Consider the following 22,250-nt stretch of genomic DNA (forward strand, 5'->3'; position numbering starts at 1 on the left):
GGTGAGCTGGAGGGTCTCTTCTTCCCTGGAACCTTCACTTTCCACTACTTGAATTTATCCTTCATGCCTTACTGGGATAATATTTCTATACTTCAAGTCTGATGTTGTCATTTAAAATCTTTTAATAGCTTTGTAAGTAGAGGAGTCACAGAACTTTTCACTGCCTAACATTCCTCCACCCCTTTTATTGGGAAAGTGATTCTAGACAGTTTTGTGTGTTGTTTTTTTATAAAATAACTAAAGGCCTGGTGCACGAATTCGTGCCCAGATAGGGTCTGGCCAGAGGGAGGGGCCTCGGGCAGTTGGCTGGCAACCCCTTCCCTGATCTGGGGTGTGGGGCGACCGGGGGTGGGGGTGACTTGGGGGAGGGGCCACAGGCTGTTGGCAGGCTGGCCCCACCCCTGATCGAGGTGGGGGGTGCCAATCCAGGGCAAGACCAGCCGAAGGGAGGGCCCGCCCCCTGGTCGAACTCCCAGTTGAACTCCCAGTCGAGGGGACAATTTGCATATTAGCCTTTTATAATATAGAATTAGTGCTCATTTCATCATCTGCAAGTGAATCCTAGCCTTTTGTGTGGGGTGATTAGATTAGAGATCTGTGCCTGACGAGGATGAATTCATTAGCCCTAAGGGAGTCCAGTGTTTTCTGAAATGATTTGCTACAAAATCCTGTTTTAAATCCTGTCAGAGGTGGCATGTGCCTGCCTGCCAATATTCTAAGGGATTTGGGAAGAAGTTTAAGGGTTCCACCTAAACTTGGGAGCATCCTGTATTGAATGGTGGTAAGACCAATTATATCAGGGTCTCTTCCTTAAGATGGATAATTAAATGGAGGATGAGCAAAGAGAGTCCATCACTCTGTACTGAATGGGTATGATGACTCCATGAGGCAGCTGCACTTCCCAGCCGCAGCAGTCCTGGAACTAGAGTTAGTATGCCTAAGAAAAAGATGTTGACCCAGCACTATTTCCTGTTCTTTGAAATAAACCCTCATTTCTGGGGGGTTTAAATACATTCCCCACTTTATGTTTTCATGTTCAAGCCTGGTGAAAACAGGATCTGTGGTTTAGGAAATACTGTATATGCCTCCACTTAAAGGATTCTCAAATAATATTAGTATATTAAATGATCCCAGAAGCCCTACAGCAAAGAAACTGTTTAGCTCAGTTTGATCCAGTTTTTCCCAAACTTCTTTGACCACAGAACCACTTTCCTTTTTTTTTAATAACTATTAACACTTCACTAAACATACTTTGGGGAAACTAGCATAAAGGGTAAGGTCTAAGATCGGGCATGGAGTATACAGATTGGCCACAAGCATTTATCTTTTCATCCACTTGAAACTCCACTAAAAAGACTATAAAAACATAAAGATATTCGCCTCCCCCCCCCAAAAAATAGACATACTAAGAAATAACTCATAACAGATAAGAAACCCAAGTTCAATTTGGGAAGTTTGACTCAGCCGATGAAGTAAGTTATCCTGTCAAGTGTCTTGAGAGAAGAAACACCAGGAAGAGGTGCAGCGCAGATGCTCTGAATGGCTCGGACCTGAAGGAGCCCCACCCTGAGGAAGGAAGGCCGGGGTGAGGCACAGGGCGGAAAAGAATGGGTTAAAAGTCTGTATGCAAAATTGGTGGACCCCGAGCCCCGAGCCCCACCCGTGCGGTCAAGAACCTACATCCATACACATCATTTCCTTTAAAATTGAACAGCAGAGAGTCTGGACTCCAAAACACAGGTACAGTAAAGAACACATGAATCCGGAAGCTGGAATCAGAAAGATGAAAATGAAAGTTGGAAGGCTGGAACCCCTCAACTTCTTCCCAAACCCCTAGAATACAGGCGGACAGACACCTGCCACCTCAGACAGGAGGCTGGCCATCTCTTCTGACAGGAAATTCAGTGCCCAATAGACCTCCTTGAAAAAGACCAGAGTAGTGCTGAGCAGAGCCCTACAGCGAAGCCAGCAGTTGCAAACATGGGCCCACACAAATTGTTTCTAAGTCACATTTTAGTGCCATATTCTTCAATAAAAAGTCTAAGCTTAAGAGAGATGGATGGAAACAAATTCCTGTGAGTTCCGATCAAATCGATCCCAAGACCCAAGACGCAACATCTAAATAGAGCAGGGTAGCAACTTAGCTTAGGATCCATCAGACTACCGAAGGCCAGCCAAGTATTAAGAATTCACTGATATGAATATTCAGCCACTTAGGAAGATGAGTTTAAAACAGGGGAGTTCGTTTCTGGGGAACTGCATAGGCGTACAAGGTAGAACCAGCAGTTTAACACTCAGTCAGCCAACTGCTGGTTTGTAGCTCCTTATAACCAACCTCCCCACCTCAGAGCAGAATTTTTCCCAGACCTGGGAACTGAGGTGTGTCTAGAGACAGGATTTTAAAGGGCTCAGCTGCCAGAGTATGAAGAGTTGGAGAATTGGAGGGAGGGTGCAAATCTGGAAACACCAAGAACAAGAACAAAAAAACCCTCATTCCTAAAGAAAACTTTTGTCCTTCCCTCTAATCCTCAGCATCTTTGACCCATTCCGAAGTTGGACTCCCTTCAATCCAAGCATAGCTTATTTCATGTGGCCATAATTAAATATTTAAGGGTGAGGGTGGGGGGGGTGAAATGAAAGAATTCTTTATCTTAAAAAAATTGCATAATTTCCTGAAATGGAATTATGAATGACAAGGACTGGCTTCCAGCTATTGCTCATCCTTTTATTTTTTTTACTCCATTTCTGTGAATTCTTAGGCTACTCTGTGAGTTGGCCTTAAGTTTGTGACTGGGTCTTAAGTGGAATATCCTGCCTGCAGAATGACTACACCAAGTAAAGAGGACTTCAATTATAGACGTTTATCTGCAAAGTCTGCATTACCATTCTGCCTGGCCAATGTCATGTTTTCCAACCTTAGGAAGCCATAGCCCTCATTCCTCTTCGGATCCCACTCGGGATTGTGAAACATGCTTGTAATCAGACCAACTCCCCTAATCCAGTCTAGGGAGATTTTGGAACATTTGCACCTCGGAACATTGTTTCCTATTTTGTTCTGTGGCTCTGGAACCACATCAGAAGTTCCCTGGGTGTTATTCAGGTCCAGATCAGTTTTAGCAAAGGTATTTGCTTGTAATCTGCCTGACACTTTTCCAACTCACCAAGCTTTCCGCGTCTGCACTGGCTTTTTGAAAATTCAAAGTTATTGCAGTGCAGCAATTACTTGACATGGTCATACATTCATTCTGATGAGTATGTATGTGAAATCCATTTTGAATGTTGATGTGACATGCCTCTAGCAGTAAAAGTTTCAAGGTTACTTTTGTTGTGTAGTTTATTACAGTTTTTCTTTTGTTTCAGAAGCCTTACAATAGCCATTGGACAACACCAGTCAAGTTGAATTGTGGCCATTTGTATGCCTTCTAAAATGTCTGTGTCCACAAGTCCTTAATTATGTAGAGAGGTGGAAATAGCTACCACCATAAACTGGGAGATCTTTAGCATATAAGAAACCTATGAAAATATAAAATTCACTTCTATATCCAAAGTCACAGAATTTCAATTCTTATTACACTGAGTCATAGAAAAATTTGATCATCTACATATCCTGTAATATCTTATATTTACATAGCTTGACTTCAGCTCCAAAATTACTCTTTTCTAAGTTTCTATACCTAATATATTAAAATATATCACTGTTTTGAAATGCTGTCTTCTTCACTTGAAAGTCTATTTCCACATGAAACCATCTAAACTTGAACATTGCTGTGAGAAATATTTTATTATTACACCCATACTTGTTATTATAAATCAATGCTGACCTAACAGTTTTCACACTTTCTGGAGAACAATTGGCCTTCACTATCTCTTCCTAATTTTAAGTATAATTTGACACAGTAAATTCAAAAAGAAAAAAAAAACAACAACAAGCTAAAAACAAGAGGTTACTTTGGATTGTTTTAAGTGGCAAAATAATGTCACTTAACACTAATTAAAATAATGTCAACATTTCCAAACCCCATAGGTATATATAATTAATTATATGCAGTAGTTTCTTATCCTGTTAGGTAGGCATGACTCTTTCTCAGTGGTAAAGTCATAAGAACCAAATTTAGAGAGGCGTTTGGAAGTGTCAAACTATTAGAATTTGTCTCTGATTGAGGTAACCACTGTAAACAAACATCAAAAGTCTTTTGTCTCTGGTTTAAGGCCTAAATCTTTCACTGCTGTTTTCTGATGGCTCCTTTTTAATATTGTTATTATTTTGCACCAGAGGGAAACTAACATTTGTATTACTAACAGCTCTCTTCCAAAGCCACATTCTAGTTGACACATTAGTTGGATTTTAAAATCCCAAATGGTCCTCTGATTTGGGGAAGGACCCAAATGGGCACATTTCCACACATGAGATCAAAGGAAAGAAGCAAGCAGCTCTCCATTGTACAGGTATCAAACGCTTTCCACTGGCATAACTTTTCCAAGTCTTAAAATGATAGCTTACTCCTTGTCCTCCACTTTAGAGCCTCTACAATAAGGTCATATTTTGAAACTCAGATATAGCCGTGTGACACCAATGCTGGGCACTGAGTTTTACAAATAAGTTCAAAGAAATAATCGCCATGTGAGGAGATTATCATGCCTGTCATAAATTAGCACGAAGTCTTTTTCATGTACGAAGGAACTATTCATCGCATGAAAACAGGCTGGTGCCTGACCTTGGGAGCGCGTCTCCAGCAATGTCATTGAAGTCATTTCATTATAGTTCTTACTTCAAGTATCTCAGACATGTGTCTTTATATAGTCCCCTTGAGGGTAGGGACCATGTCTGAATTACTCCATGTGTTTCCCAAAGCAGAAAACTCTGGAGATTAAAGCATGGATATTATGTGGAAAATGATATCATTAAATTGTAACGTTTTAAGACATGGCATCATTTTGCTTCTCTTCTACTGTTTCTCTATCATAAGGGATTACATGAATTCTTGCTAACTCTGAAAATTTAAAACTTAGTATGTACAATAAAAACAAAAATCCTGTCCTTACACTACAGGGTGTCCCCCCCAAAAAAATGTATACACGTTTTGAATGATTATAAAGTCAGTGTTTATTAACATACAGTTCATTTTTTAAAATTAAAAGATTCTATAGAAGTGAATAAATTTTATGTCAATGACTGTTTTCAAACTGGTGACCGTTCTGGTCCAAGCACTACTGATAATGCGAAGCAATGGAATCACAAACATCAAGAATCATTTCGTTCAGTATTGTGCACCCTCAATTCATCAACTGTTGCTGGTTTTGTACCTTAAGATTTATCTTTTATGTATCCCCATAAAAGAGTCCAGTGGATAAGTATCCTTTGTTTAAACAGTTAAACCTGAAAAAGAATGAAAGCTAAGTGAATTATCAGGTGTTAAAGTGTAAGTACATTTTGGAGGGACACAGGGAAATGTATACATACTTTGAATAATTATAAAGACAGTGTTTATACTTCAACTGTGTTTTCAAACTTCCAGTAGCATTTTAGGATAAATTTCCTTTGTTCAAAGCTTAATCTGGCTGAAAAGAAAGAACCATCCATTGAGCCATCCGCTGGTAAAAACATGTGTATTCATGTTTTGGGGACACCTTGTAGATACACCTCCCAATCCTCATCTACTTCTCCATTGGAGACACTACTGGCCATTTGATAAATAGCTACATTTTAAACATATACTCTTATTTTAATCCCATATAATTAAAACTATTACACCGTCAAAATTTATGGTCACTGGATTTATATAACATTGGGCTTTATTTAAAACTACCTTATTTTTTAATGAACATTTTAAGGAACAGTAGCAGTCTATGAAATGCATTTTAATCTGCAGTATGAACATTCCTATTCTTCCTCTCTCAATATTGAATTCTGCTTGTACTTGGCTTATACAACCAACAAGTTGAGTCTATGGTGGGTTGATGGTAGATCCCGTTCATACAGATGAATGAATGTCTGGTATCGACAGTCTCCCTCATTACTACTTTTTTTTTTTCCTTCACAGATGGTCTTGATTTTTTTTCTTACATTTACTCTTAAAGATGTATTTTAGAATTTCTTTGTTAAGTTCCTCCCAATTCCTGCTGGGATTACCATTGTAATAGCACTTTAATTAGTTTGGGAGGATTTGACATGGTATGTCTTTCTATTTGTTTACAATTTCTTTCATGTCTCATTAAACTTTTGATATATTCTTCACCTGCATCACTGTTAACTTGAAGTTGTTTTAGTAATGTAATGGAATATTTTCTGTAGTATATTTCCTATGAATTATTGATAGAATATAGAAAAGATATATAATTTTCAAGTGTTCTCCTTCTAGCATTTCATTATTTTGCAGTAGATTCCTTCGGGTTTTCAAGGTAAACAATCATATAGCTACAAATAATTCCTTGGTCATTTCCTAGAGCAAAACATTTCATTAGATTAAACCTTGCATTCCTGAAATAAATGTATGAGCTCGTGGCAGAGCACATAATGCTGCTGGAATTTTCAAAGGTTCCTGGATTCCATTTACAACAGCATCTGGGAGGATTTCTTTGAATCTATATTTTGACAAATTATAATTGAAATAATTCCTTCTCTGTAGGTCTGTCCGCTTTCAGGATTCAGAATTAAATTGATACTCTGTTAACAAAGGAGTTAGGAAACCTATCTTTTATTATTTCCTGGAAAATAATTTCAAAGGAAACCAACTACATTAAGAGTTGTTGGGCCAATCCCTGGCATAGGCACGTAGGTGTCAATCTAGGAAAGCATAGAGGGAGCATTGGCTCTGCAGGTGGCATTAGGCTGGCCCTCGGACACTAGGGGAGACCCCCTCGTTTCATCTTTCTTTCTCACTTCAGTGATTTACAAACAGAAATACAAGATCAAGTTTCCTTTGTGGAAAGGTGTGGTAAAACATTGACATTACTCCTGAGTGAAAGCATCTGCTTCAGCAAGCACACTGGGAATATGTATTTTTGTGTATCTCTTTTATGAACCGCATTCAAGATTGCTACGTGCATCCTCGCTAGCATTGTCCAACATGGGTAATGCAACATTCAATGCAGCCCTGGAATCACACAAAACATTAAAATAATGTTTGAAGTTCTATAACCTTTTGCATCGGGATGGACCTTTTTTCCATTTTACATGTAATTGGCATGCAGACCATCCACGTAAGATAAAATTATATAAACAAAATTAACCTAATTTTGGTTTCGGAACACTGTACTAATATTTTTTCAGGGTTGAATGTAATATTTGTGCTCAAGTGTTTCCTGAAATAAACTTTAAAAATGTTCACTAATCTTGCTATCACTGAGTACAGACCTCCCCAAATGGGCAAAACCTTCAGGAAAACATTGGTGCGCCTCCCAGCCTATCATATTTAAAGTTATAGCATCACCGAACAGAGGCAGAAGTTGCTGCACATAACAGCAACGTACAACCTTGGGGCCTGGAATACTAATCAGTGGTTAACTGCAAACTGAGCTCTAAATTACGATCCATAGGGACTGCTTACCGCAAACCACTGATTTCACTGGACTTCTTAAGAGTCACTTCCTCTGAGGGACTCATCATAAAAAGCCAAGCCTCCCATAGCTATAGGAAGACAAGTCATTTCTTTGGGGTTGGAAGGGTATAATTGGTTTCAAAACACATTAATATTATATTTTTTTCTTCAAAATGAGAGTAGCCTCAACATTTATATGATTATGAAGTAATGCACATTCTTTGTATTAAATTTTAAAAGTCAAGACCAAAAGTGATAGAGAATACATTTTTTTTCAGTGATACAAACGAAAGGTTTCTTTTTTTCTTTTCTTTTTTAATTATTTAAAATATTCCATACCTCTCCTTTTTCCCCGATTAACCTTATGCTTATATGCATGCATACAAGGCCTTTGGTTGCTGTCTTACACCACCCCCCCCCTCCCCCTGCCTTCTCTCTGAGGTTGGATGGTCTGTTCAGTGTTTCTTTGTCTCTGGATCTATTTTTGTTGAGAATACATTTTAAATCACCTCTACAGTAATTTCTCCACCCAAAGATTTCTACTCTTAACATTCTAGTGTAGATCATTACAGAATCTCTATTAAAAATATCTTCTAAAAAGGTTCATGCTCACTCACTTATAATATAACTAAAAATACTTATCTTCAAAATAGATATCATTTCTTTCAAGTATTATGTATTTTTTGAACTGTTTTTTATTACATTCTCTTACATAGGATCAAAAAATATGTATCCAAATCATTATAAAACACTCAAAAGAATTAAAAAATCTATGTTAGGTAGTGTTACCTTCATTAGTCATTAGTAACTAATTTATGTGTCCATATTGACCAAAATTAATGTCTTACAATTGCATTAACATGATGGAATTAATGGTTTGTTACTCGTTTCTAAAGCCATCCAAAACATCTTTGCCAGTAAAGTAAACCCTCGATTTTGCAGACCTCAATGTAACAGACTTAGGCTTTAATGGACAAAATTACTTATTCGTATGTCATATGTGAAAATTAACACCCTGTTAGTTTTAAAATGCTTTAAAACAAGTTTTGCTTATAATTAAATTAAACAGGTTATTTTTTTGTTATTAGTTCACTGTTATTTTTAACAAATTTTAGCGAAATGGCCATATGTTGGAAAAAACACTAGTAATTTCGTGGACAAAAATAAATATTACATGTCTGCAACCATAGTCTACATATTTAAATCCAAGAGTCACCGCTCGTAAACAACGTTCAGGGAATGATCAGCACATGATCACACTGCATTGCACACAGTGATTGGTTTCGTTGTCGTGTGGCGTGACTTTCAGCAACAGTTTTAACACGTGCAGGCCCATGTCCCATCTGCACTAAGCCAACCCCAGCGTGTGCACTTGTTTGCTGGTGGTGACTGGCGAATGCACGCATTTCCTAGACCTACTCAGTAGACATTTAAAGGGACAGTAATGCATATAGAAAACTTTTCTGTGAAAGTCAGCTTTTCATACACACTTAATTTTAATTTCTCAAATGTGTCTACAGAAGCAAAAACGGGTGAACTAATGTGTCAAATTTTGAACATACCCATTTGGAAAACCTACTTCATTATCTAATGGACTTTCAGCTTTAAAGGACACCCCTTGCCCGTATTAGTCTGTTATATCGGGGTGTTACTATATTTTCTCTCATCCTATTTCCCAACCCCCTCTCCAATCTCAGTCTTGGTCCCCACCTAGTTCTCTCTGACCATTGGTGCTAATAATCTGAGTGATATAACTCAGTGATGACAGCTGAAAAGTACAGGGTTCCACCAGGGCATCTTGTTGTAAACTGTGCAAATAGACAGTAAACATGGCCTCTTGGTCTATGTGTGCATTGATAGCCATAAAACATCTGTGAATAGAATCACAAAGAAGCTGGTGTCCTCTGGGGAGGTAACTGAGTAATTGGAGGTAGAGGACAGACATAGGGAGGGGTTTTATTATAGACCTTTTTGTGCTTTACAAATGCTTATTATACTGCCGAGTCGGAAAATGTAAATAAATGCACATATGTATCTGCATATGTACAAACAAGTATAAAGTTTTAGCCTACTAAGGCATAGACTGCTCCTTCAGGTTCCAGAATTTACTGGGAGCCCAGAGAAATGAAACCACTCACTGTAACAGCGTCAGCTTATGCCGTGCAATGGAAAAACAGTTTTACTCTGAAACCCGCTGCAGTTGCTATTCTGTAAAAGGCTGCCGCGAGAGAGTTAGAGTGCCACGCTTGAATCGATGATTCAGCAGAGCCACGCCAGCGCCTTCTGTGTGTGACAGCACCCAGCCTGGATAGGGACACGCACACAGCAGTGTGGCAGAGAAACCCTGAGGGAAGGAAAGAGGCAGAAATTCTCACTTTGATCTTGGTCTTCTCTAAAAGCTGGGCCATTGTGGTTCTCGGGATTGTGAATCATATTGTGCCCTTTGGGCACCATGCATGTGATGGAAATAATGTTCAGGTTCCTGAGTTAGTTACACTGCTCTGTGCAGGGCTCAAAGGCCCTCGCGATTGTCTCACTATTTTTTTTGCTCTTGATTTGCAGGTAGTGAAGTCCAAGTTATCCAAAGAAAATCACTTGATTAAAATAAAACGATCAAGAAATCATACTGTGGGAAAATATTTCAGCAACCAGAGCAAACTACAGCAGCAGCAAGACTCCCTAATAAACGTTCAATCGCCGTATCACGTCCGAGGTCCGATTAATCAGGTTTGCTCTGAAATCCTTCTCAGCAGGATGTGCGCGGAGAAAGGAGCTGCGTAGACTCCCTGATGGGGACTGAATTTGCAACTGAAGACAAACCACTAACCTGGATGATCGTCTAAGACCCACAACCTGTGCATCGTGTGTATTTTAGACTGACTACCTGCCTTCATGCACACCAGCACACAGTTACACACCAATGCACACGTAGCTTTTTTTAAAAAAAAGTAATAACACTTTGTTCCTACCACTTTATAAAGTCAAGATGTGCACTTAAAAATCAGCTGGTTTTCCATGTGAAAGACAGAGCCAGGAAAAGGTTACTCAACATACAATATGGACAAGAACCACTGTGGGCTAGGGATTGCATTGTGATAATAAAAAGAAATGCAGGCACTTAAATTATGGGAGAAAGGCTAATGCGTTGAGCGTTGTGTTATATTCTCTATTGGCCTGTGAATATGGAGAAGGGTAAAAAGGCAATTACATTCCACTTGCAAGTAGGGACTGCGCTTGCGTCCTTCACCAGGAGAAAACGCGGCGTTAATGTGGCTTCGGCTTTGTGAATCTAATGCTTACGAAAAACAGTTTTCCTATGCTTTTTAAGGTTTATAACTGAAAGGAAAAGAATAGGAATGTTCCACAAGGGAATTCAAATGGATTCTATGAGATGAGAAGTGTAACATTTGACCGTTAAAACACCAGTATGTTTGACTTTGCACTCTTTGTAATTTTCAGAAACATTCCCTCCTCTCCTGCCCCTGAACTTGGATGGGTAACTGCAGACTAAGTTGATTAAATGTGTGATTTTTAAGTGCGAAACAAAATATAGTTCCCCATGTATTACTTTGTTTCATTGACAGTATTACTTCAGAAAGCTTTGGTTTGCCAATAGAGCCCTGTGTAATGTAAGGTTACAATTACATTTTATGTAAATATTTTGCAAAGGATTAGGCATTCTCAAGTGCATAGGCATTTATTTCCATAAAGCACTTGTACATGTCCACGAATACTCCTATGTTACTAGTAACTATATTTTTATTTTCCTGAACAACTGTATCTAATTCAAATTTAGAGTAGGCATAAATTAAATTATTTTTTATTAAAACTGTGGCATACATATAAAACACACCTAATTCTAGTATTTAGAACTTTTTCTTCTATATTTTCATTTCAAAATAGTAAATTTCTTTATTTTACAAATGCTTTGTTGTGAGATAACATCTCACAGTAACAATGGTTTTTAAAGAATTAATTTCCTTTTGGGGGGCGGGGGGGAGAAAGAGCTGAGAAGGTTAATTCAACACATGGCTGAAATTACCAAGTGTACAAATACCTCAATTTTACTACCTTACGAAACATAAAACTATTTTGATCAATGAGTTCCTTAGTATGAATATCCACCTCCTTTAAATACTCTATTTTTATATATATTTTTATATGAAAGTAAACATGACTTTATATTTAACTGCCTTAAATTATATTTAAGCACAAATATCACTTGATATAAGCAATACATATCTGCATCTGATAGATGATAGATTTTTAAAAAGAATGGTACAGAATTCACTTTAAAGTGAACGTTTTTTTTTCTAATATCTGCAGCTATACACATGCACCATTTTTAGGTTTTTCCATCATTTTTTAATGAAATAAGATGTTGCCAATTCATGCAGCCTCTCTCTCAAGTTTTAACATATTACATTCTCTGTAACAGGATATAGCCAGTGCCTGATTCTTGCAATTTACTGTCAACATAATTGCAATAACTGTCTACCTGAGGTTTGTCTGGCATTTAGCTCTTCACCATTGAAATAATAATGGATTTAAGACACAATTGTAATAACGTTATTAATAAATGTCTTAGTGATATTCGATGTTCCGAGAGTATCTTTTTATTTTATTTTCCACTGTAGTTATACAACCATACAAATGGTGACCACTTGGTACAGATATTATCATGCAGATTCAACTATTGGAATATGTTTTAATCAGATTACTATACTCCAACCTTGATATTCTCTACATTTTCATCAGATGAACTCCCTGCTGAACAGTGACCAAACCTTTTGACGATAGTGCTGTAACAAGCTTTTACTTTTTTTAAAGAAAAGACACTAAAATGGTAGGAATCATTATACTTTTATTTTTTTTATTGAGAGAGAGACACACACACAGAGAGAGAAACATCGATTTTTGTTGTTCCACTTATATATGCATTCAGTGGTTGCCGCTTGTATGTGCCCTGAACTGAGAGTGAATCTGGGATGATGCTCTAACCAACTTCTAACTAACCGAGTTACCCGGCCAGGGGCTAGAAATCATTTAATTGCTCCTTAATTAAAAACACTACCATTTACTTTATCATGGGGAAATAGGTGTGTGTATATGTGTGCATGTACACTAGTATTTGGATGTGCTTAGCAAGTTAATCATTTGAGTGGAAAAAATAAGAGTAGGCATTTTAAAATATTTTTAGATATAAAAGTTAAAGGGAGTGTACTTTTGTAAGGATTGATTAGTATCCAGTCTAAACTAAGCTAAACTAAGGAAAACATGTAAAATATTAAAAGTCATGAATAGCTGCATAAGTATTTCCAAGCATCACTGTTGACATTGTGCAGGCGTGTGTGTGTGTGTTTAATGGCTCGCTGTGCTACTTGCCAGCCATCTGAGTAGGCAAGTCAGATCCTGTAGGGACAGAGGAAGAAGAAGGGCTCACCATTGCCTGCTGGTGGAGTTTACACTCGGGTCATTTCATCTTCCTCGTGTTAATTGCCCCTGTACCTAGTAGTCACCTCTACAACACAGTAATTCCCACTGAGAAAAAGCATTGGGGAGGGGGGGAATTACTGATTTTTAAAATGGAAACCATTCCAGTAATGTTTATTGGGGGAAAATAATAATGTTCTGCCTCAAGTTTCTCCTTTCATTTTGCTGGACACAAAAACTGGTCAAAAATTCTGTAACCCAACAAGAGTTATTTGAAAGCCATAATGCTTTGGCATGGAGGGAGGGGTGGGGGGTAGCAGGGATCTAATATAATAATAAGATCAATAGCCTGGAGAGATGATCAGGATGATGACCTTATTAAATACTAGAGGCCCAGTGGACAAAAATTTGTGCACTGGGGGGGGGGGCGTCCCTCAGCCCAGCCTGTGCCCTCTCGCAGTCTAAGATCCCTTGGGGGATGTCCACCTGCTGGCTTAGGCCAGCTCCCTGGGGGGATTGGGCCTAAGCTGGCAGTCAGACATCCTTCTGGCAGCCCGGGAGCCCTCGGGGGATGTCCAAAGGTCACGCACATGGCAGGGCCGATCTGGGGGTTGGGGCACAGCCCCGGGTCGGGTCGCACACAGAAGCCCCATTGGGCCAGTGGATCGCTGCTGCCCCACCCTGCCACCCCGGGTCGGGTCGCATATGGACGCCTGCCACCCGGGGTCGCAAATAGCAGGCCCAGATGGCAGTGGGGCAGGCGGGATGGCGCTGTCCCGCCCTGCCTGCAGTATGCAAATTAGCCGCCATCTTTGCCGGCAGTTAATTTGCATATGGTGCTGATTAGCCAATGGGAGGCATAGTGAAGGTACGGTCAATTACCATGCTTGTCTATTATTAGATAGGATTATCTTATGGGCTCCTTCCATTGAGCTAATGGTGAAAGAAGTGTCAGTATGTAAAAATTGTCTCTGTGACTTTTCATCTTATTAAAAAAAAGTCATCAAAATTAGGAGCTAGGGTTATGTATTTAAAATGAACAAACATAACTTTGAGTGAGCTCACATGGGCTGATCACTTCAAAAACATGCATGCAAGTGTAAAAGGATGCGACAGCAGATCCTACCGTTCTGCCTGGATCAAGAAATACTTGCTCTGCAAGGCTTCCTGCAGTTTTCGTGCATGAATCACTTCAGTTCAAATGGCTTTGATTGCTCCGGGACACGAAGGCATTTTGATAGATCACCTCGACTTAGGGGGATGAACCAGCAGTTGTTAGGAACCCCAAAGACCCACTAAAGTCAGCAAGATACTGCCAGTGCCTGCACACTAGGTTTTTCTACTTGGCAGGGCTTCCAAGGTTTCGTCCTGTCAAAGAACCTTTTATCATGTTTTTATTGCTGGAGAAACTGCTATTACCAATTTCCTCATTTCTTTTATGATTCATTCCGTTGGTGTCAGGGGCTGTAGAAGTCATTTTTTTCCAGGTGATATACAGCCGCCCCAAATGGTGCTCCATTTGTTTTCTTTATGCTCCTTGAAATAGGAAGAATCTGTTTTATAACTCTACTAGAGGCCTAATGCATGAAATTCATGCAAGGGGCTCGGCCCTCGCAGCTGCAGTGGCTTGCCTCAGCTCTCGCAGCCCCAGCTTCGTCCAGAAGGTCATCCAGAAGGACGTCTGGAAGATTGTTCGGCTGTCTGGTCTAATTAGCATATTACGCTTTTATTATTATAGATTGGATGTCAGATCACTACACATTCAATACATACTCCAAGTACTAATTCTTAAACCATATCAGGAATATTTGTAATATGTGAGTGTTTGCAATGTAAGTGAAGATAATTACTTAAACCCAAGGAATAGCAAGAATAAAATTAAAACAGCCACTTTTAGAGAGAAAACACTATAATAAGCAATTTCTATTCCTACATGGTTGTCCTGTTCAGGTAGATTAGGTTTTGAATTTGATTTATGCTGACTGGCCCATTGTGGGGAAACATTGACTATATCTAACCAAAATATTTACTTAGGAAATTTATGTGTAATATCATATTATTATTTTTATTTCATGAAAAGCAATTTGTATAAAATTCATTTAAATATTTTGATATTTAAAAAGTGAAGTAATTGCAATTGATTATTTGTACGCCAGAATTCAAAAGTAACACGGTCTCAGAAATGTAACAGAATTCTCAATTATGTAGCGACTTACTATATGGTGGGCTAGTGAAATACACCAATCCAATGCTGCTTTTAGGGCTAGACTAAGCAATTTAGTGGTAATGGCATGTGACATATATATTTTGTTCATTGTATTCCCAATTTTTCCATTAAAAAATGTTCAAAATCTGTAGATTGAAAGCTCAGTGTAGGGCATCCAAGTCAGCATTTTAATTTTCTTTACAGTCTATAATATAATTTTCATTTGTCTATGATTGTATGGTGTTGAAATTAAATCATCAATTTGACAAATAGGAGAAACAATTTAGGAACATTAAAATAAAATGGGCATAGGTTGCAACATATATCCACTTGTATATCCACAAATCTCCACTTAGATACACGAGGTGGCTGAGTCTCCAGTAGACCTGACATTAACAGCTGACGATCTGAGATTCCGAATTCTTGACACCCCTTGCCAGTAAATATATGGAAGTGAGAGGGTGGTACAAAATGCCAACACTGAAGTAAATGAGGCATAGTTTAATCCATTGGGCCCATCATACTCAGAGAAGAGTTGAAAGGGGGGGACAGCACTGGTTTTCACCCCAGAAGAGAGGATCCTCCCCCACTGGGTTCTGGGATGTGTAGCACCCTCTCCAGCCGCCTTTGACAGACCTTGGACATCTCTTCAAAGCTATTCTTAAGGTACAAGTCACTTTGGAGGGCCTCATTCTTTAACAAAAATAAGTAATAATTTTCAAGCTTTATTCGACCAAAAATTATAACCTACATTAACGAGAGAGCAGCCGAATGTGCCTTTAATGATACCTTCTTATTTCTAATTAGGAAAAATAGAAAATGACCTCTAACCATCAATACCATATACTCTGTCCTCTGGAGAACTGGAAATAGCAACCCATTTGTCCCTTAACTTTTTTCACCCCCAGAATCCTTCACCCACAGTGAACTTTCCTCCTTGTCTTCACCTTGGCCTGTGAAATGGAACATGGGCAGTATTTTCTGTGCGCATTTAATATGTAATACAAGATACATTTTAAAACTTACATTTTTACGTTCTGCTCCTGGCCTTAATTACATGTAACATGAGGCTTATGTTTTAATGGGCATGAGCTCTCCAGTTTTACAGTATCATAAAAAAAGTTTACGAGCATTTTGTTAAAAATCGGTGCCTATGTCATTGGCAGGGCATGAAATTATTTGCAGCTACTTCTTCCACTGATGAGATAAAATTTGATCTGAATTAAGAATAGTACCGGGGAAAATTGAAACAATGCCTGCGTAACCAACCTATAATGAGTTCAGTCGTTAAATGGCACAGACTTGGGTTCATCCGTTCCTACCACATGTGCATAACCTGTAGGGGAAAGCTGGTCTCTGTTCCTACTTGTCTCTAAAAAGTCCCCTTTTCGCTGCAAAAGCGATGGTATGTTTTTAAAAGGGTGTGGATCAACCCTGAGCACACGTTATTCCTGCCAAGAACAGGACTCATTTCCATAAGGTGGAGCTCCCCGGGCCATGTTATTGGTAAACACTCAGAACGTTCTCTTGGCCCCCTTTCCTAGAAATCAATTGATATCGTCCATGAATTATTTATGGATCCCGAGATGAGGCTGAGGCAGACATGGCATCTCAGGTTCCTATTTCCCACAAGAATGGAGAGTCTGGAGTGAATGATTGGCCTACAGGGTGTTTTTCTGTTTCCCGGGTCACCATAGCCTTTGAAGTTCTGAGTTGCTGGATGCCGATTTCTCTTCCAGTGGAAGCCTCCCTGGGCATCACCTTCAGTAAACTGCTGTCAAATACAGTGAAAATACATGTCTTCCCCTCCCCATCCCCCAGCACAAAACCCAAAACTGTGGGGCCCAAACCACACCTTCCCCGGTTGGTGTCCGGGCATCGTGTTGTCAAGTAGGGAACTCCACAACAGGAATGCTGGACTCAAACAAAAACTCAGCCCGAATAAGCATGCATACAAACATGCGTGTGTACATGTATGTGTGGGCACACACACCCCTGCAAAATGAAATAAATAATAAAATACCAAACAACCGTGTAACCATTGTGTTCGTTTCTCTCCAACTCTCCTCTGGCCTTTGATTCACCGCGGTATGTACAGCCTTCTGACTAACAGGTTCCCTATCTCTGGAGGCCTCAGCCAGGTGCTCGTCTGGACACGTGCGGAACGGGCTGGAGGCCTCGGCCAAGCAGAGCGGGGAGGGCTGTCTGGCGGGTGTTTCTGGTGGGAGTTGACAAGGGACCCAACTGCCAGAAATCATGAGAACGAGAAGATGCTAGGAAGGATTTGCCTGCAGAATCATGCGGGCTTCCACTGTTCAAACTACCAAGGGAACCCGGGGAGGAAAGGGGACTGGGCCGCTGCGCGCCCTGCTGAAAACAAACGGACCGGGAGGCGCTCTTGTGGGAGTTACTCTTAGCAGGGATGCCTGGCCTGCAGTCTTCTGACTCTTCCCCTCCGCTCCACGCCCCAGCTTTCCGGAGGGGCTCTGATCTCTCCGGGCTTTCCCACGGGCACACGCTGACACGGATGAGGAGTGAGGAAGCAGTGGCAGCGTGACCGGGTCCCGCGAGCCGTGGCGGAGGGCATTGTTGGCAAGATCACAGTTCTTTGGCTCTTAAGGTTAAGACAAAGCTACCTCCCTCCCCAAGTCGAATTTTAATTCCGCCTCCACCTCCTTGATTAGGTTTCGTTCCCCTTTTTGTTACCTCCACGGCCCCTATCCATCCATGCTGTTGCCCTACCCCACCTGGACCCTAAGGACTAGGAAGGGGTCTGGTGGCTACCTGAGTTCCAGTAAAACAAACAAAAACAACAAAAAGCAGAGCCTAAGAGCCATTTATGCCTGCACTGCTTCTGCCATCTGAGCCAGCCCTTGTAGAGTCCTATTTCAACTAAAAGGACCGAGGCTTTCCCCATCCAATTGGAGCTGCGCAGCTCTGACCAATCAGAGCTGCTCTGTTCTGACCAATCAGTGACCAGGGGGCAGACACTTCTGTCCATATAAGCCAGCTCCCGGCTGGCTCAGGAGCGCACTTTCCAGGGGAGACTGGAGACTGAGCATCCCTGGCTGGAGCTGAATCACAGGAGATGTCTGGCCAGCGCAGAGTGGAGAAGGCCTGCCCTGAATGGAGCTGCCCAGCTGAAGAGGGCCTGACCCCAGGGGTGCCTCAGCCCTGCTGTTTTCACAGCCATACTGTATTACCATCAAGCTGTCTGCACTAAATAAAGTTTCCTTCTTCACCGCACCCCAAATGGGAGGTTCCTGCTGGCATTGAATTGGCATGCTAACCACCATCGGTTGATACCCATTATATAATAACTAGAGGCCTGGTGCATGAAAAATTCGTGCACGGAGGCGGGGTGGTGGTGGAGAGGGGTCCCTCAGTCCAGCCTGTCCCCTCTCACAGTCCGGGAGCCCTCAGGGGATGTCCTACTGACAGCTTAGGTGCACTCCCCGGCCTCCCTCTGCGGGAGGTGACCAGGCCGATCAGGGGAAGGCACCGCTTCCATCATCCTGCAGCTGCTGCCACTGCTGGCCGCCATGGCTGCCTGCCCTCGGCCCTTGCAGCCACTGCCGCTTTGTCCAGAAGGATGTCCAGAAGGATGTTCGGCTGTCTGGTCTAATTAGCATATTATGCTTTTATTATTATAGATTTATCTCTAATAATCTCTTTATATGCTACTCCACCAACCTTAGCCCCTCTAGACTTAGGATAGACTTTTCTTACTCATCTTTTTACCGTACAGTGTCTAACAGAGTAGGAGCTCACCAAATATTTCCCCCATGATCTCTTCTTTGTCTACTTCTCAGCTTAGATGTCATCTCCTCTAGCAATATTTCTCAGGTTCCCCAAATAATGGTCAAAGTGGCCTTTCTTTGTGTTCCCTTAGCACTCTCTACTCACTCTATGCCAACCTGTATCTTAGTCTATTTAATAGTGCATCCAATACAACCATGATGAAAGGACTGAGTTTTTTGTTTGCTTGATTGTGTTTATTTATTATTTTAACTAGAGGCCCAGTGCACAAAATTCGTGCATTCAGGAAGGGGGGGGGAGGGTCCCTCAGCCTGGCCTGTGCCCTTTCGCAGTCCAGGAGCCAGCAGTCAGACACCCTTATCACCGCCGCGGAGGCAAGCGAGGCTCCTGCCACTGCTGTTGTGCTCACCAGCCATGAGCCCGGCTTCTGGCTGAGCGATGCTCCCCCTGTGGGAGCGCACTGACCACCAGGGGGCAGCTCCTGCATTGAGCGTCTGCCACCCAGTGGTCAGTGCGCATCATAGCTACCGGTCGTTCCACTGTTGGGCTGAAACCAGCTCTCCGACATCCCCCGAGGGCTCCCGGATCACGAGAGGGTGCAGATCAGGTTGAGGGACCCCACTGGTGCATGATCAGGGCCGGGGAGGGACATGGGAAGTTGGCCAGCCAGGGAGGTACTGCAGGAGGGCTCCAGGACATGTCCGGCCTGTCTCACCAGTCCTGATTGGCTGGACAGCAGCAGCAAGCTAACCTACCGGTCGGAGCATCTGCTCCCGGGTGATCAGGTCATGTCATAGTGAGCGGTTGAGCTGCCTTAGCATATCATTAGCATATTACACTTTGATTGGTTGAACGGCTGACCAGCCAACCAGACACTTAGCATATTAGGCTTTTATGATATAGGATTGTTTTATTAAGATAAAAGGTACATACCATGAAGTGCACTCATTTCAAGTGTACAGTTCAATGGTTTTTAGTATATGTACACAAGTTGGCAACCATCACCATAGTCTTTCAAACATTTGTGTCATGCCCAAAAGAAATGTAGCAGTCACTCTCCACACTCCCTACCCCTGGTCTGGGGCAACCAACAATCTGTTTCTATACATTTGCTTATCCTGGACATTTCATATAAATAGGATCATACAATATGTGGTTTTATACAGCTGGTTTATTTCACTTAGTATTTTAATCTTTGCATTCTTGGTTTAGAAATAAATTGCTTAGCACAAAGAGGAGACTCAATGAATTTTTTATAAAATGAAAAATGATTACCGAAACTTACTCTAACACTTCCTGGAGTTAGAATTTGTGCTCAAAATAGAACTTATCTACGAGGCTTTGACAAATCATTATGTTAGAAATAGCATTATTGCTTCCAAAAACTTTCTCTAGCAAGTACCAATTGTTGCTCCCCTTGTGCCCCAAGGACTGAGCTGGGCACAAAAAAGGTAGCTGGGGGAGGTGTGAGCCACAGTTGGGCTGCCCACCTGGACTTTGGGGAGGTTTTCGGGTGCTCGGGGCAACAGGTACCAGGCCCTAAGGCTTGCAGCACAGAAGGTCTACCACACTCCAGGCCTCATCTTCCCTATGCCACACTCATCGCTCATCCCAGCAGCGGCTGATGCTCTCTCTGCCCCGCCCCTGTCAAAGCTGGAAAGGGTTTGAAGAAGTCATGCCCAGGTCTACAGCAATCATCAGGCCTTACAACTCAAGCCCTCACACAGTTACTGCAGTTTCAGGAGAGGACAAAGTAAGATAGTTTTAGTTGTGGAACTTTAGGTATCAGCTATGTAGAAATGGGGCAGTTGGAAAACATGAAGGGCATCAGATAACTTCCCAAAGGTTCTGCCATTCCCAAGAACAGAGGAGACAAGAGTGGAACCATGTGGATGGCCCCACCCAGAGTTGTCCGCTAACCATGTCCTAGAGTGCGTGGGAAGATGTCCACACACTCTAGGACATGTCTTTTGAGTGTGGATACCAGTAGAACATGGCTTCTGATCTGTAGAAATATTCCACTAACTTTCTTTTTCTACCATACTATTGTCAAATGCAATGTTAATATAGCCTCAAAATTCATTATTATTATGTCATAAATCTTCCTTTAATTCTATGTATAATAGGTACTTACAGATGCAAATCATGTTTAAATGGGAAGACATAATGGTTAAAAGAAGTATTGGCCATATTGTAGTAATTTTGCAAACAGCTGTTTCAAGTTAACAGATGTATATTCCCAGTCTTGTGTATATGAGATACAAGTTAATGTCAACAGTACATTAACAATGCAACTGAATTTAATTATGAAATTGAAAACACTACGGGTAGAGGATCACATTTTTACTGAAAAGCATAGGTAGGGAAACATCTGTTTCTGGTGAGTTTCAAATAGGTACTCTCATCTTTTATATTCACCGGTTCCATAATTTTTTGCAACAGTGGATTAACGAAAAGATTTCCCTGCATATTTTTGCTTAAAACAAGATGGCAGATACATCCTTTTGCAATTTGATTTTGCAAATGGTAATATATATGCCTTTTAAATGTGAATCTGGAAAGTGTTAAGAGGACTGACTACAAACCACGAGAAAGATACTTACTTTTGCACACAGTTGCATCTGGAATTAAGAGCAAAAGGAACGCTTCCTTGTTTTGTTACCAGATGGCTCCCCACTGTGTCCACGATTCTTTATTTTACTAGATTCTTCTGTTTGAAATCCTGTCCATTAGTGAAATCCTTGCATTAACCTCCAGGGTCTTTGAAGATGCTAATATCCTTGGAAGGTATAAATGAATTTAATCACATTATTTTTTCTCCCAACAGCTGGCTAAATTCACTGAGTAAATAAGGGGACAGACATAATTTTGAGGGGAACCCTGTTGAAAAGAAGGTTCCATTGAGAAAAAGGTGAGCCTGAGAAGCAGAGGGGCCACCATGACTGATTTACGTGCCATGTCAAGTTCACCTCTAAAGGCTGAACTTGAAAATCACAGCTGAGCAATGGACTTGGGATATAGTCTTTCTGAGAAATTGCTAAAGAAATTGGAATTACTCACCTGGGGAGGTGAGGGCTTTAGAGATGACCTGATTAAGCTACTCCTATTACCCACTGTCTTGCACTTGATCCATTCAGTTTGGTCAAAAGACCTAATAAACAGGACATTTCGTGCCCCCTCTATCGTTCCCTTTGCTGGTTCCCACCTCTGCCCACAGCAGCAGAAGATTGTGCTCTATTGCAGTGTATGCACTTTCAAGCATTAGCCCCTGCACCTGAAAGCAGGCCAGTTAAGAGTTGCCAAGGATGTAAAGC

General features: G+C 41.0%; 1 protein-coding gene across 1 annotated transcript in view; it reads left to right on the forward strand.

The window, feature by feature from the left end:
- CPED1 (cadherin-like and PC-esterase domain containing 1) overlaps nucleotides 1-12,127 on the forward strand; it is a 281,839-nt gene extending 269,712 nt beyond the window's left edge. Inside the window, exon 22 of the mRNA XM_014532746.1 lies at nucleotides 10,101-12,127. Coding sequence (XP_014388232.1) covers nucleotides 10,101-10,319 — 219 coding nt within the window. The 3' untranslated portion in view covers nucleotides 10,320-12,127. The remainder of the gene's footprint in view (nucleotides 1-10,100) is intronic.
- Nucleotides 12,128-22,250: the final 10,123 nt, after the last annotated feature.

The sequence above is a fragment of the Myotis brandtii genome, unplaced genomic scaffold (genome assembly GCF_000412655.1).
Source record: "Myotis brandtii unplaced genomic scaffold, ASM41265v1 scaffold907, whole genome shotgun sequence".
NCBI classification, from domain to species: Eukaryota; Metazoa; Chordata; class Mammalia; order Chiroptera; family Vespertilionidae; genus Myotis; species Myotis brandtii.